Source organism: Cavia porcellus, unplaced genomic scaffold, assembly GCF_034190915.1.
Source record: "Cavia porcellus strain 051 isolate PalLab524CR breed Dunkin Hartley unplaced genomic scaffold, mCavPor4.1 scaffold_18, whole genome shotgun sequence".
Taxonomy (NCBI): Eukaryota; Metazoa; Chordata; class Mammalia; order Rodentia; family Caviidae; genus Cavia; species Cavia porcellus.
In genome coordinates, this window is record NW_026947501.1 from 60,293,868 (window position 1) to 60,308,142 (window position 14,275).

Consider the following 14,275-nt stretch of genomic DNA (forward strand, 5'->3'; position numbering starts at 1 on the left):
CTCAGCCTAAACTCCAGGCACTGACCACCTGAGGACCCTATCCCTTCTGCACCAGCATAGTGTCGTTTTCTGTCTGTTCCCCTGTGATCAGCTGCAGGACCGAACATTGCCTTTCTCATAATTTTTTCCTTCTAAACTTTTCTGGAAATTAAAGATTAACTTACAAAAATTTAAGTCTTATTGATGACTTTTGAGTGTCCTTCATCTAGAATGTCTTATAGAAAGCATATAGTTGCATTTTATATTTTAAATCTATTCTTCCAACTTTTATCTTTTGATTGGGGTTTTAATCCATTTACACTTAAAGAAATTGCCAATAGGAAAGACCTGACTTGGGCATTTTGTTTCTTGTTTCCTTGACATTGTGTCACTTTTTGTGTCTTTCGTTTCCTCCCTGTTGCTTTCCTTTGTGCTTGACCTTTCACGGGGACACATTTTTACCCCGTTTCATTTCCTCTGTGTATGTTCTATAGACATTTTCTTTGTGGTTGCCATGGGGATTCCGTCACACATCCCAAAACTGTAGCACTCTAACCTGGTAACACCTTCAGTTGTGCACGGTTTCCTGCCCTGGAGCCCTGTCTATGCGGACGCTGCTTTAGGCATTTAATCCTTTTACTCAGGTGAACTGTGGATCATCTCCTCACATTCCACACACAAGGAAATTAAAGTACAGGGAGAGTGAGCCCTAAGGAGTCCACAGCCTCACAGCCAAGTCGGGATCCGCCCGGCCATTCAAACCCTGGGCCTGTCACACCCTGTGGCACCCGCCCTGAAACAGTCTCTCTGGGATTTCCGCATCAGTCAGGCGTGGCAGCCACATGCCTTTGTTCAAGTGGGTGGCTCACTCGGCACTCGCTGTCTGACACAAGTACTCCAGGGCTTTTCTTTTTATTTGCCATTTTCCAGGGGTGTCTGTGCTAAAATGGAAACACAAGGGTTACAGCACGGCGGAGGCTGGAAGTACACACCTCAAATGTGTATCGGAAGCTTACTGTGGCCACTTGGTAGAAATTCTCCTTTCGGTTCTTAAAATGTTTCCCAACACCGTGCAGGAAAAGCCCTGCGGGCAGCCTGGAGGGACGCTTGCTAAATGCATTTTTCCCTTCCGTGACAGCTTCCTGCCGGAAACCTTGGTTGGAAGTATGTGCTGCTCCCACCTGCTGGTATTTTATCGGCAGATTCTTGGAGATGCGCTGCTAAAAGACAGGACAAACTCACAGAACGCTGGTAAGGAGTCCTCACGCTTCTTCATTCACTGGTACTCTATGCCTGCATGGATGTAACCTTGGTTTCTAAGTGGGACATTTGGAATACAATATGGGGGTGGCATCAATGTCAGTACGCCCGATGCAAAGCGTGGACATTTGGAACCTCAAATACATGCTCAGTTCTTTCAGATACATTCTTTTGCATTTTTAAATATGGAAGCTTGAAATTGAAATCTGTCTCTGAATATCTTTCCCCCTCCCTGCACTTGGCATGCAAGTTGTCATTTGGGGAAAAAACAAAATCCTCAAATAACTGATTCTTAGAGCATGAAATATAGGAGTCATTGGATTAGTTTAAAATCAGTGATTTGGCCAGGCATGGTGGTACATGCCTGTGACTCCAGCACTCGAGAGGCTGAGGCAGGAGGATTGCTGTGAATTCAAGGCCAGCCTGGCTACATAGTGAGATCCTGTCTCAAAACAAAATAACCAGTGAATCAAGATAAAGAATATTCTAATTGTTTATGTACTGTTTTTATTCTTGAAACTTCTTTTGAATTTGGAAATTATTCCAAGTCAAAAGTTGAAAGATTATTTAGGAAATCAACAAGCTACTTGTAAGGAGAAATGCATGTGTCAGAAGAATAGCCCTCAGAGAGGAAAGCAGCTTAGCTTCATTGACTGGGGTTTGAACTGAGTAAATCATCGAGCTGACATGTGCGGTCTGCTGCATGCCAGACATTATGTAGGACCAGGATGAATAAGACAGGCAGGGTCGTCCCCACCCTGGTGGGACAGCAGGCCTCAGACACGGTCACATGACTAAGCTGTCCATCCTCTGAATGAGAGCTCAGCAGGAAGATGCTCAGAAGGGGAGAGTGATCGCTAGGAGGCCTGAATTAACTGTGAGGAAATGCTGCACTGAGCAAGGACTATTGAAAAGAGCTCAGAAGGGAGTTAACCCCTGGGGGTGTGAGGAGGAGCTTTCTGGATAGAGGAGCTGGTCTAAGCACCCAGGCAAGAACCTGTGCTCACGTTGGAGGGATAGAACTGAAGGCCGCCAGGATGGACAGGGCCAAGGGGCTGGGCTGTGATGAGCTGGCAGCGTGCACAGGTGATGTCCTGGGCCAGTCTTGCCACCTGCACCACCAACCAGCAGTGGAACTCAGAGTCAGAAGGCACAGATTTCTCAAAGAATAGTCATAGTTCCAGGGGGAGCCAGTGAAGCCTTTTAACTCACACTCACCTTTGAGTTTATTTTAATGATTTTAGAAAAGCTTCATGAGTGACATTACTTCTTAAAGGGGATGAGGGGTGTAATTTTTTTCTCTCAGTAAAGAGAGAGTGGCTCAAGACAGATGGCTTTGTTTGCAGTCGGTCAGCAGAACAAGCTTAGCAGGATCTAAAGAAAGGATTATTCTCTAAGGACATTGGTGTTGTCAAATGTATCACCCTTGCTATTTGAGAAGTACCTACTATAGTCTGAATGTCTGCTCCGAAATCCAGGCTTTGCTCTTGTGATAGTGTCAAGAGGAGAGGATTTTGAGAGGTGATTAGACCAAGAGTGCTCCTCTCTCATGAGTGGCCTCAGGTGACCTTACAGAAGGGTGTGACCATGGACAGGGATCTTTCTTGCTTATCTTTCTGCCTTCTGCCACACAGGACACAATGTCATTCTCTCCAAAGGGCCAGCATCTTGGCTACTTTTCTCTTGTTTCTAAGACAAAATACTTGATGCTCAAAATGAAGGAAGGAAAGGTTTATTTAACTTAGACTTTGGAGGTTTCAATCCATACTGGCTGCAAGGCAGGGTGGCATGGTGAAGGGGAACCATTCTGCAAACAACAGGCCAGAAAGGGCAAAAAAGGAAAAAGCACATCTCCTTACCTCCCTTATATTGTTAGCTGGCTCTGCTCCTGGGCAGGTGCAGCACTCACACCAGCAATCCCAGCACTAGACAACAAACCAATCACAAAGGCTAGACTCAGCCACCTTCATGCCTACAGGTGGCTTTGGGGGGACATTTAAATGCAAACCACACTGGCCAGTAAGACAGCCCTCACCAGATACTAAATGCTTAACTGGTGCCTTAATCTTGGGGCCCCGGTGTCCAGAGCTGTGTGATGTAAATCCCCATTGTTTGTGAAGCAATAGCAGGTCCAGGTGCTCTGGCATAGAGGTACCAGTGAACCCACAAATGCCCGCTGCTGTGTCTTGTACTACATCTTCTGTGCCGTTATTCATGATAAAGTATCAGTGTTCCCCACACAATATCTGGTCACGTGACCAGACTCTCCTGTTCTTAATGATAGAACTGTGGGGGAGGACCGGCGGCGGCTGAAAAGATAAGTATGAAATATAAATGACCTTTATTTTGAGAATGCAGAGAGAGACACCCTGATCCCCCAGGGCGTGGCATCTCCACCCCAGGGTCCGCGCATCTCTCCATGGAACACGTGGAGTGAGGCACATAAGTAGCCTCAGTTTGGGATGGAAGCTAAGGGGGGCATTAGGGAAGCACAGGTAGCCCCTTGGTCCTAGGTTTGGCGCCATAGGTAAATCCCCAGGGGCGGGAAGATGGCGTCACAGGTAAATTCCTAGGGGCGGGGGAGACAGGGGCTTCCTGGTTCTGGTTGAGGCTTTCCTGGCTACAGAGTCCTGTCTGGGCCAAAACCCTTTCACTGAATTCTTTCCTGGCACACCTGTACAAGGTATAGGGAGGGGCAGAGGTGGAGGTTAAAGTGTATAGAAGGTGTTATCAAGAAATCATTTGGTACCGTGATTTTAATGTGAATGAATATGCGTGTGTGTGGTGCAGTCAGGTACAGTGAATGCAGTTCACGTAAGCTTCTCCTCTTGTGTCTTTCAGATCTCATCAGTCACCCAATGCTGGCCTCCTTCCCCCAGCTCCTGGAGCAGCCTGAAGTGATGGACGCGCTAAGGGTGGGTAGCGCCCTCCACGCTGGAAACCAGCTGGATCTGTGGCTGAACACACCGTGGTAATGGGTTCAGACTCCTGCCCTAGGCTGTTTTCCTCCCGCAGGAGGATGGTGTCTCCCCGTCCCCTCCACTGCCTACCTGACAGCTTCAATCTTTCCAGTGTTAGTACAAATGTCACTTCCCAACAACCAGGTGGAGTCTGCTGTGTGCACACTGCACTCTCTTGCCTGTTTGTTCCTTGATTTGCGGGAGCCTGTGATGGTGTCCTAAGAGCAAAAATTCTGAAGGGTTTGGTAGAGGAATCAACTGCGTTTTCAGGGAAGAGCCAGGACATGCGTATCATTTTTAATTTGACACGTACCGTCTGCTGTGTGAAATAGCACTGATGTTAGGTGGAGCCATACGAAATCTCTCATTCTCAGCCACGTTTAACTGTTTCACATGGCTCAGCCTAAAATATCAGAGTCAATAAATACTAGCAGTCCTGTGTTCATGCGAGACCCGTGCATTGGTAATGTGGCAGTGTGACAGGGAAGTGTCATCCTGGGCCTTGAAGATTTAAAGTAGGCAGCAAATGTGGGTCGGGGCCCTGCTGCCTTAAAGAAGATAAAGGGCTGGGGCCACAGAGGACTTTCGACCTGCCGAGGGGTGAAGACCCTGCAGGTGAGTGGTCAGCAGGAACAGACCGTTTGGGGCAGGAAGGATTCGAGAGTGCTGGTGAGGGAGCATGGCGGATCTTGGGGTCTTTATGTGGAAGGTGATGAGGGGGCCTGGGGCCAGGTAACCCCAAAGAGTCTGCTGCAGCCTGACCCGCTGGCAGTGCAGGGGGGTGGAAGAGCTCTGCCGCTGAGGGGGTTTGGGCGGGCCTGACAGAAATGGAAGGGCTCTGTCTTCAGAGATTTACACTAGACCTTGAAGGGGATTCATGCGCTGGCTTGGCTGAGGCAGGGGGCGTGCACAGTTCCAGAGACGTTTAGAGAAAGAAGAGTTAAGAAAGTGTTCATAGTATATGATAGTCTACGATTTTAAATGGGTTTGGGTGGAACTGTAGTTAGATAATGCAGTGTTGGTCTTATTTCCCCTCTAAAATCATTTGTGTCATCATGTTCATTCATTTTCAGAACATAAGTGCATTCATTCATTCACCAAAGATTTCAGAGTACAAGGGGCCATTAAAATGTACAGCACATGTTTGCTTTTTTAAAAAATCTATTCCAGTGAAAGACGCATTGTCATTAAGCCCCCCGCAACAGTCCCCTCCTTGCTGCAGACACGCTCAGCCCATCCCTCTCGCCACTTTCTGAAGCAGTTCTGGAAGTCATCCTCCATGGCTCTATGGGGCATGATCAGAAGCACAGTGAACGCTGCTGCCACGTGCCATCCGGTGGAAAGGCAGCTTACAGTGTCCTCAGCCACCCTTTCCACCGGATCTGACCCTGTGTGACCTCTGGCTCTTCCCCAAAGTCAAAATGACCATGAAAGGTAAATGTTTTGAGTAGATTTAGGACCTCAAGGCAGCCAGCAGCACCACTGAAGCCATGGAAGAGGACTCAGAACTGCCTCAGACGGTGGCCAGAAAGGTGGGATAAATACGTCCAAAGTGAGAGGGAGGATTGTGAGGGGTATGGAGAACAATGTGTCTTTAACTGTAATAATTTTTTAAAAATTTAAGCACTCACCGTATCTTTCAGTCACACTTGGTATTTCTCTAGGTGTGCACCAGGCAGATTCAGGATGCGACATTCGGAAAGAACCCGAATGCTAAGCTGGTCTAAAATCTGCCTGTCTTCCATGAGAAGGTGGCTCAGAGCTCAGCAGGGGCCACACCAGAGCTGCAGTGTCAGCCAACTCTGCATGTGCCTAGATACACCAAGGTACACCACGGCTGGTCAAGAAAGCTCAGGCCCAGCCTGGGCAGCTTAGCAATGCAGGAGGACCCTGGCTCCAAAGAACATGAATACAGAAGGGCCGAGGATGTGGCTCAGTGTAATGGCCCTGGCAGCCCCTTGTACTGGAAAGGAAAAAGAAGAAAAGACATAAACTAGGGGCTAGGGATTTAGCTCAGCGGCATAAGCGCCTGCCTTTCAAGCAGGCAGTCGTGAGTTTGATCCCTGGTACCGATAAAAAGGAAAAAAAACAAAAAAAAAAAACAAAAAAAAGACATAAGCTCATTCAAATCTCTTTATTAAATGAAAAAAATTCATTTGAGATCTTTGCCTATGAGATCTAGACAAAGAAAGGTATCAGCGATCACCTCTGATCCTGGGTTATTTTATCTGTATTTTCCTAAGTTACCTGTATAACAAATAATGAAAATTAGTAACAAGAGTAGTTAGCCCTACACACCTGAGCCTGTCCCTCGAGGCCAACTGTGTGACTCAGGATAAGCTCAGGGGGACTGGGTGGCCAGTGCAGTCCCATCCAGCTTGACTCAGTGGGATACTTGCTCCACAGCCCCCCAAGGGTGCAGGATGGGGGAAGCCCCACCACCTTACAGCACCCTGGGAAGTGAGTAGCTGCAGAAAAAGAGAGTGGAGGGCTGTCCTTGGGGTTTCTGCTGCCCTTGCCTGAGGAACCCGGGCCACTTGTCACAGGGCATTGACAAGGAAGAGGCCCACTCCACTTCCCTGGTTGGGAGCTGTGAGGTAGGGGCTGTGTTTGTTCCAGAAGGGAAGAGGTGAGCCACACATGGTTTCTGTCTCCGCCAACTCAGTCTTGGCAAAGCATCCCACTGCCTGCTGGTGACCCAGTGAACAATAGCATGGAAGCCCCACACTTATCAACAGGAGGCCATGTTTCCATACAAGAAGTCTAAATCCCCTGAGTGACTTATCTGTATAGCTCCTGAAATCCACACTCAAGTGTGTGGACCTGCTGGTATGCACTTAGCCAAGTTCACTTTGTGGTGGGCATTTTAAAAATAATTACGGCCCCTGGCCCATTTCATGAGGCACTCAGGCTTCCTAAGGGTCCTCTGCAAGCTCCTGAGCATCTACAGCCCAGTGGAGCTAGGGTGGGTGCCACATCCCCAAGGGGGTAACCAGGAGCCCTCTGGGACCTGCCAGCCTCCAGTGAAAAAGGGCCCTTTGGCGCCCCCTTCCTTCCGTGGGGAATGTCTTCCTTGGCCGAGTGCTTTCAGGTTGCCCAGGAAATCAGGTGCCAACAGGAAGACTCCCACAAACACACACAACCCAGGCCCTGGGCTGGGCAGCCTGGCCACATTCCACCCAGACCCAGGTCTGCTCTGTGAAAGGCTTCAGTTCCTGTTTCTGTGGGATCAGCTGAACTCTGGGTGTTCATTTCTCTCAAGAAGCTCTTGTGACGTCTTGTGGACAGATTGGAATTATTTACTTGCAAAACCACTTCAGTCTGTCTGACCCCAGCCGGTATCATCATCGCAGCAGGCAGGATTGCTAGGAGCTGGGCATTTGGTGGTGGTGTCTGCTCTCGTTGATAGCTTACCTGAGAAGCTATTTAGAAGCCTAATTCTGTTTCATTGTCCTGCTGTGTCTGCACACCGACTCTTCTTTTTTTCCCTCTGATCCAATTCTGGGGATTGAACCCAGAGCCTTCACACTGAGCTACATCCCAATCCCTCTTCTCCTTTCTTTTCTTTTCTTTTTTTGAAGACAGGGTCTTGCTAAGTCATTAAGTTGCACAGGCTGGGCTTGAACTTACTCTCCTCCATCTGTCTCAGCTTTCGAGAGAACTGGGATTACGGACACTTTTTAAAAAATTAGTTCTGACTTAAAAATGGGCATGGTGGCACGTGCCTGTAATCCCAGTATTTGGGAGGCTGAAGCAGAAGGATCATAACAAGTAGAACTACACAGTTCAAGGCCAGCCTAGGCTACATAACAGCCCTGTCTCAACAACACAACACAAAACAAAAAACACAGGTATCTTTCATGGACATGTCCAGTCAGTCCTGTTCCACACTCTTAGCAGTGGACACCTAATGACAGAGTCGCTTCTGGCATGTGTAGATTCCGAGTGGCGTTGCTAGCCCTGCTCATAAGCTTATTACACCATAAAGTGGCACAAGTGTTGCAAGGATTTGTGAATACTCAAACTAATATATTTCTGTTGGCTTTTGTAGAGTTCATGGGCTGAGAAAGAAAGCACACTGAAAAGATCAGAGAAGGTAATACAATTTTTCACGTGGGACTTTCTGTAGTGCTATGGTTGCATGCATGTTCTTTAGCTAAAAAGTCATAGCCCCGCTTACTCAGGTAGCTGTGCTATTTCGGTTTCAAAGACATATTCTAAGAAGGGTGTGCGTGGCCTCCAGAACGTCATTTCAGGTCACCGAGGTTTATTTAAATGAAGGGGGAATTTCTAAACCAGAGTCTCCAGCTGGCTATCCCATATCCCTGATTTTAAAAAAAATTTTCCCTCCAGCTGCCAACAACTAAATCACATGGGGACAAGGAAAGATGAGTTTGGCCTAGGCTGTGTCCCATACTCACAAGTGCCTGGGTCCGCTAGTGTCACTTAGAAGAACGGTGATTATCACAGAAGTCGCATGGATCTGTGAGCAGCGGTTCAACTGCGCTAACCCAAGATCAGCAGGCGACTTCTGTAAAGGGCCGGGTGGTAAATATTTCACCCTGCGGGCCACACATCTGGCGACAAGCACTGTCCTCTGCCGCCAGGATACAAGTGCCTGAGGCTGGCCTCGGACCTCTGAGGCCCTGTGTACACACAGACGCATTTCCCCGTGGTCCTGTTTGCCATTTCCTGATCTAAAGTGCTGGTTATCTGAAGTGTTGATCTAAGTAAGGGTTGTGGGAGAACAAGCAAACCGAAAACTCTGACTGCTGGGGGTGCTATATCCCATAGACTTATTTACACAGCATATAAATATACCACAGACTTATTTATACAGCTTACTTGGGCTTCCCTTTGCTATATGACCTTTCCCACAGCTGGCACACGACCTTTGCTAAAAGGCAGGCTGCAGTACCTCAGTGTTGTCAGGGCAGTGTTTGGGTGGAGAGTGCTGCATACGGATTGCTCTGCCCTCGGCCATTGTGCCCCTTGTGCCCCGGCCATGGCCTGATGGCCTCGGGGCTGGGTGGATCCTCTTGATACAGGGAGGCTCTGGTGCCCTCTGGACCACAGGACCCCCGCTTCCCAGCCCAGGCACTGCTAGAATTTTACCGAATCCTTACCTCCTGGATCTCCTTTCTCTGGACCCCATGTGTACATCTGTCCCTCCCTTACAGAAGCCAGACAGTTGTCTCTACTATGCTGTCACTGGGCTAAGTAGACACAGCTGACCTTGCTCTGCATCTTAGCAGAACCACACATTTGTCACCAGCGTTAGATGGCAATGCCGTGGTCTCCTGAGAGTGTGTGACACTCAAGGAGACACTGGGAGACTGTCTCAGGGAACCCCCCGGCTGTGCTCTGGGGTGGCTTTTTAGCTGTCAGGCACAAAGGGCACCTCTCCCATGGCGCCTTGCAGGTGGCTTTTAACTAACAAGGGTCAGAATCTCCTGCTTAAGCGTAATGATGTGTTCCACCCACGGTTACTCTTGCTGGCTGCCGCTGTTTCCCCAGAGGGACAGAGAGCTCCTGAAGGCCAGCTTCCTCCTGGTCTACCACGACCTTGTGCTCCCGCTGCTGCACTCCACGCTGCTGCCCCCCTTCCGGTGGGCCGAAGAGGAGACCCAGGCTGCGCGGTGGAAAATCATCGCTGACTTCCTCAAGCAAACCCAGGAGAACCAGGGTGCCCTGCAGGCCCTGCTGTCCAAGGACGGAGTCCATGAGCCTTTCGACCTCTCGGAGCAGGCCTACGACTTCCTGGGTGCAGGCAGGAGGAGTGATCCACGGGGAGGCCTCTCACCAAGTGGCAGAACCCAGAGTGACCCATTCTGACTGGGACCTGCTCTTTTTCTGTACAGATGATATTTTTAAAGATATATTTATCTAATAATATGAATGCTTTTAAAAAATAAAATCAATTTTATAAGGAATACTGTTATACTTTAATTTGAAGATAACTTTCAAAAACCAACTACTTAAGTTTTAAGTTGATAGTACAGATTTCTACATAAGCCAGATCTTATGAAAAGCCAAGTTTATGTTTATTCAGAAACAACCCACAAAATAGAAGATATTTCCAAATCACATATCTGACAAGAATTTCATAGCCAATATATATAAATTTACAAGTTTTACTAGCAAAATTGATCTCATCTGTTAATCACTCAATTCAGTTTGATATTTAAATATGATTTACCCCTAATTAGCCATTTTTTCCTTTTAAAATCAATATGTGTGTTCTGTCAAAAAGAAATCAAGGGGCTGGGAATACAGCTCAGAGGCATAAGCACCTGCCTGGCAAGTGAAAGGTCTTGAGTTCAATTCCCAGTGCCAAAGAAAAAGACAAAAAAGAAATCAAGCCTGGAGAGTGGGATTATCTCACCCTTCCAGAGTACAGAGATGAGCTAATCGGGTCTTTCTCCATTCAGATAAACCTGTGGCTGCTGGCAGAAGTCCAGCCTTGCTGTTGTAATTAATGGTAGCAGCTGATGAGTGGAACCAGCCGGCATTGATGGAGTGCCTTTTGTGCGACTGGCACTGTTCTGGCTGGCTCAGTGGTCTTCACCACCACTGCAGCAGGAAGACCTGGTTTTCTCCATGTTACTGCTGTTACTGCTGTGCCCAGGCCAGCACATGAGATCCTCGCCTGAGATCAGAGCTAGTGGGTAGCACGGCTGATGCACACTGAAGACCGGGTGTCATTTTCTCTTCATGAGATGCAAGCATTTAAGAACTGTGTGCAAATAAAATCTGAGGACACTATTTGAAGAAAAGTATGACAGGTTGGTTGGGAAAGGGTGTAACCTCAACTCTTAGAACCATTAGAGATTTTTTACAGCATTCTGCTATAAAAGAGGCAGGTATGTTTAGAGATCTGTCAGGTTGTTAAATTTCTGTACCACATCCTAGTTAACCCTTAACCTAAACTTGGTCCTTGTATGAGTCCATTTGCTACCACTATGACAAGATACCTAAGCAGGGTCACTTACAGAGAAAACAGGTGTTTACCTCACAGCTATGGAGTTTCAGGGAGCGGCACAGTATCCGCTGGGCTCTGGCAAAGGCCACTAGAGTTCACAGCAGGCAGGATGGCAACCCACAGAGCAGGGAGGGCACTTGTCCCCAACTTGCTCTGCCCTGCCAAGAGCTGCCCCCATGGGACCTGCCTTCATCCCTGCTGGGGGCAGCACCCCAAGATCCAACCAACTGCCCTAACCCTCCCTCCCCCACCTCTTAAGGGTCCTGGCAGCTCCTCACATCACCACACAGGGGACCAAGCTTCCAACACAGGAGGTTTGGGGACACACCTAAATTCTACCCTCAAGCCACGCAGTCCTTAGTCTTGGAAATTGGCATGGCATGGAGGGTCACCGGCCACAGCAGTGATCATCAGAACCTGGCCTTGGAAAAGAGGCTTCACAATGTTTCTGAGAGTGAGTTTGGGGAGACCCCCTCCCTCCACCCTCCTGTCTTCCCTCAGTGACAGGTGAGGTGCTGATGATGCCCAAGACACCTTTGCCATCACTACATAGCCCCCTGGGACACCTCTAGATGACACCCTCCTGTCCCCAGGACCATGCCCTCCATAGAAGCAGGGACTTGTTCCTACACTGTTGCTGAGTGGCTGTCTCGTCATCCCCAAGGCCCTCTCTGGAAGGAACGGGAGGCTGTGTGAAACACCCCCCCCCCCGTGACTCATTTCTCTGCAGAACCTTTATTTCCTAGGTTCTGCCTTTCTGTTTTTAACCACTGACCATGCTGGTGGATTCCTTTCCCAGGATGGAGTCAGAGAGGATGAACTGGCCTGAGGGTGTGTTTCCAGACTCATCCAGGCTGCTCTGAAGATGTGTCATGCGCCTGGACAATGTCATAGTTTCTGACACATGAGAAAAGTACAGGGACTGGAGAGAAAACAGCTTCAGTGTCGCTGAGGCCAAAATCTGAGGGTCGTGGCATGTTAGTCTGAGTAGAGGGGACAGATGTCTCTGCCACCGATTGACCACCTTCTCTTCAACCAGTGGAATCTTGGTGGGATTAAAAAAAAAAAAAAATGAGACCTCTTTTTCAAATGCTCCTCTTTAGCTTCCAAAACAGGAAGGGGCTGTCAAGGAGCCAGAAACATCCTGAAAACCAGTCCCGGCACTTTGGTGTCAATGAGCCAGGCTAGGCCACCCTGAGCTGACCTGAGAGCTGGGCGGGTGAATAGCAATGGGGTGACCTGCGGCCCATGCTGGTGACGCGCCTGCAGTGACTGTCACTGTGGCCTGCCCTGGGGCTGGGACTCCCTACTGCAGGACCGTGGCAAGGGATGGGGCAGGACCTGTTCCTCCCCAGCCTCAAGACCTCTTGGCACCAGCCGAGTGTTTCTCTATCAGATCCACTGCAGGTGAAATTCCTCGCAGTTCCCGAGCCTGGTGCTCAGCGTGATGAGGGGTGGCAGCCCAAGAGGAGGGCGATTTCAGAGCTCTGTGATTTTGTGGTCTCATGTGTGAGGTCAGAACAGCCCAAATGGAACCAGCACCATCAGTGACAGCTGGCAGAGGAGCGTGGGCTCAGGAGCAGCTGAGAAGCCTATCTGTTCAGTGAAGAGCTGGAGGTGTTATCTGCCAGCAGAGGGCTTTGTCACTGTGCAGAGCAGTCAGGTGGCTCGAAGACCCCTCCATCTCTGCGTCCTGCCATTACATTCAAGTTCCAACAGTGCCACGGCCAGGGAATGGGTAGCACTGTGGCAACGCAGAGCAGAAGTGTGCCAGTGTTCTTCCTACCCAGACATGTCCTCTGTGGACTGACTCCCCAGCTGCCCCTGGGGACCTGTGGATTCAGACACATTTTTAGATGAATCCCCACATCCTCCTGGGAAACTCAAGAATGAGCGACTCAAATCCAGACCCGCCATCTGAAGGCCGGGGATCTGAACACAGCAGCCAGATGGACTTCGTGGGGCAAGGCTGAGGACAGGGCGATGTGGGGCTGGACCAAGGTGCAGTAGGACGTGGTGGCATTGGGTGTCTGAAAAGCAGATTGGACCTTCACCTGCCCATTTATGTCAGCTTTGCCAGCAAGAAGTAAATTGGCAGACCTTTGTCCTCTCACGGAGGCCAAAATGGGGAAACACACACACACACACACACACACATACACACACACGCACGCATATACACACAATGCACAGGGCTCCTGCTTTCTGAGCTCTTCGCCCACAGAGTCCCTCTTCTCTCCTGGCAGCTGTAGTCTTTGGAGCCTGAAGCTCATGCACACCCTAGCTGTGATACACACTACAAACACCACGTCACTCAGCCTCTCCTGAGTGCACCCCGCTACACTCGCCTACCCCATCTGACAGTTGGGTGAATTTGATCTGTGAGACAGCAGCAGGCTAGAGCCAGGGAGACATGGAGAGGGAGAGCTTGTCCTGCTCCTTAGCAGGGGAGCCAGGGTCGGGGACGTCTGGGGCCCCTACGGACCGACCTTCATGTCCTTCTCTACCTGCAACTTCCCCACCTTGGGAGCACATTTGAGTCAGCAGACCGAGTCTCACGCAGAGCCAGTATTACCTCTGGATTTCTCACTGACCCAAAGCAATGAATTCTCTCCCTGTCACAGCGGATCAGAAGGGATTTTCTGACACATTCGATGGAAGTAATCCCCGTTACAGATAGTGCTGTCTGCTCTTCCCCCAGGTATCTCTGGCTTTCTCTGGGCCTGACCCTTTGGTACCAGGCAACCTGGAGATTGCTTCTGAGCGATGTGTAGAGCCGTGTGTTGACGGGGCGAGAGTTTGAGGAAGAGGAGTCGAAAAGAGATAGGCAGCTGTCTCCAGAGCCCTGAAGACTGGGAGGGGAGACTGAATCACTCTGAACCTCTACAGAGCATGCTCAGTGGGCCAGGCAGCCCTAAAGGTGGTGCGATGTCCTGGTTCCCCACAGGCACAAAGCTGCTGCTCCCCTGAAGCTCACATCCTAGAGAGGTGCGCAGATGGGGAGACAGAAAATTGGCAAATGAGTGGGTGACAAGAAAAGTACTTGCACAGAATCACAAGCTGGAGTGGTTTCTGCTCTAGTCAAGTACAGAAG

At 49.4% G+C, this 14,275-nt stretch overlaps 1 protein-coding gene and 1 long non-coding RNA gene across 10 annotated transcripts in view; both read left to right on the top strand.

The window, feature by feature from the left end:
* The window catches only part of LOC101787169 (nephrocystin-1-like), a 48,851-nt gene extending 38,719 nt beyond the window's left edge, over positions 1-10,132 (top strand). For 5 of the 9 annotated variants that reach the window (XM_063230086.1, XM_063230087.1, XM_063230088.1 and 2 more), the window contains 4 exons: positions 1,118-1,230; positions 4,081-4,154; positions 8,251-8,295; positions 9,717-10,132. In XM_063230086.1, coding sequence (XP_063086156.1) covers positions 1,118-1,230; positions 4,081-4,154; positions 8,251-8,295; positions 9,717-10,034 — 550 coding nt within the window. In that variant the 3' untranslated portion in view covers positions 10,035-10,132. Of the gene's footprint in view, positions 1-909; positions 1,008-1,117; positions 1,231-4,080; positions 4,155-8,250; positions 8,296-8,552 lie in introns of all 9 variants that reach the window. The other 4 variants (XR_010040829.1, XM_063230089.1, XR_010040830.1 and 1 more) reach the window with 4 other exon arrangements.
* LOC134471385 (uncharacterized) lies at positions 4,161-6,467 on the top strand. The gene is made up of 2 exons (XR_010040832.1): positions 4,161-5,731; positions 5,864-6,467. It is a non-coding gene; the product is annotated as an uncharacterized LOC134471385 (long non-coding RNA).
* Positions 10,133-14,275: the final 4,143 nt, after the last annotated feature.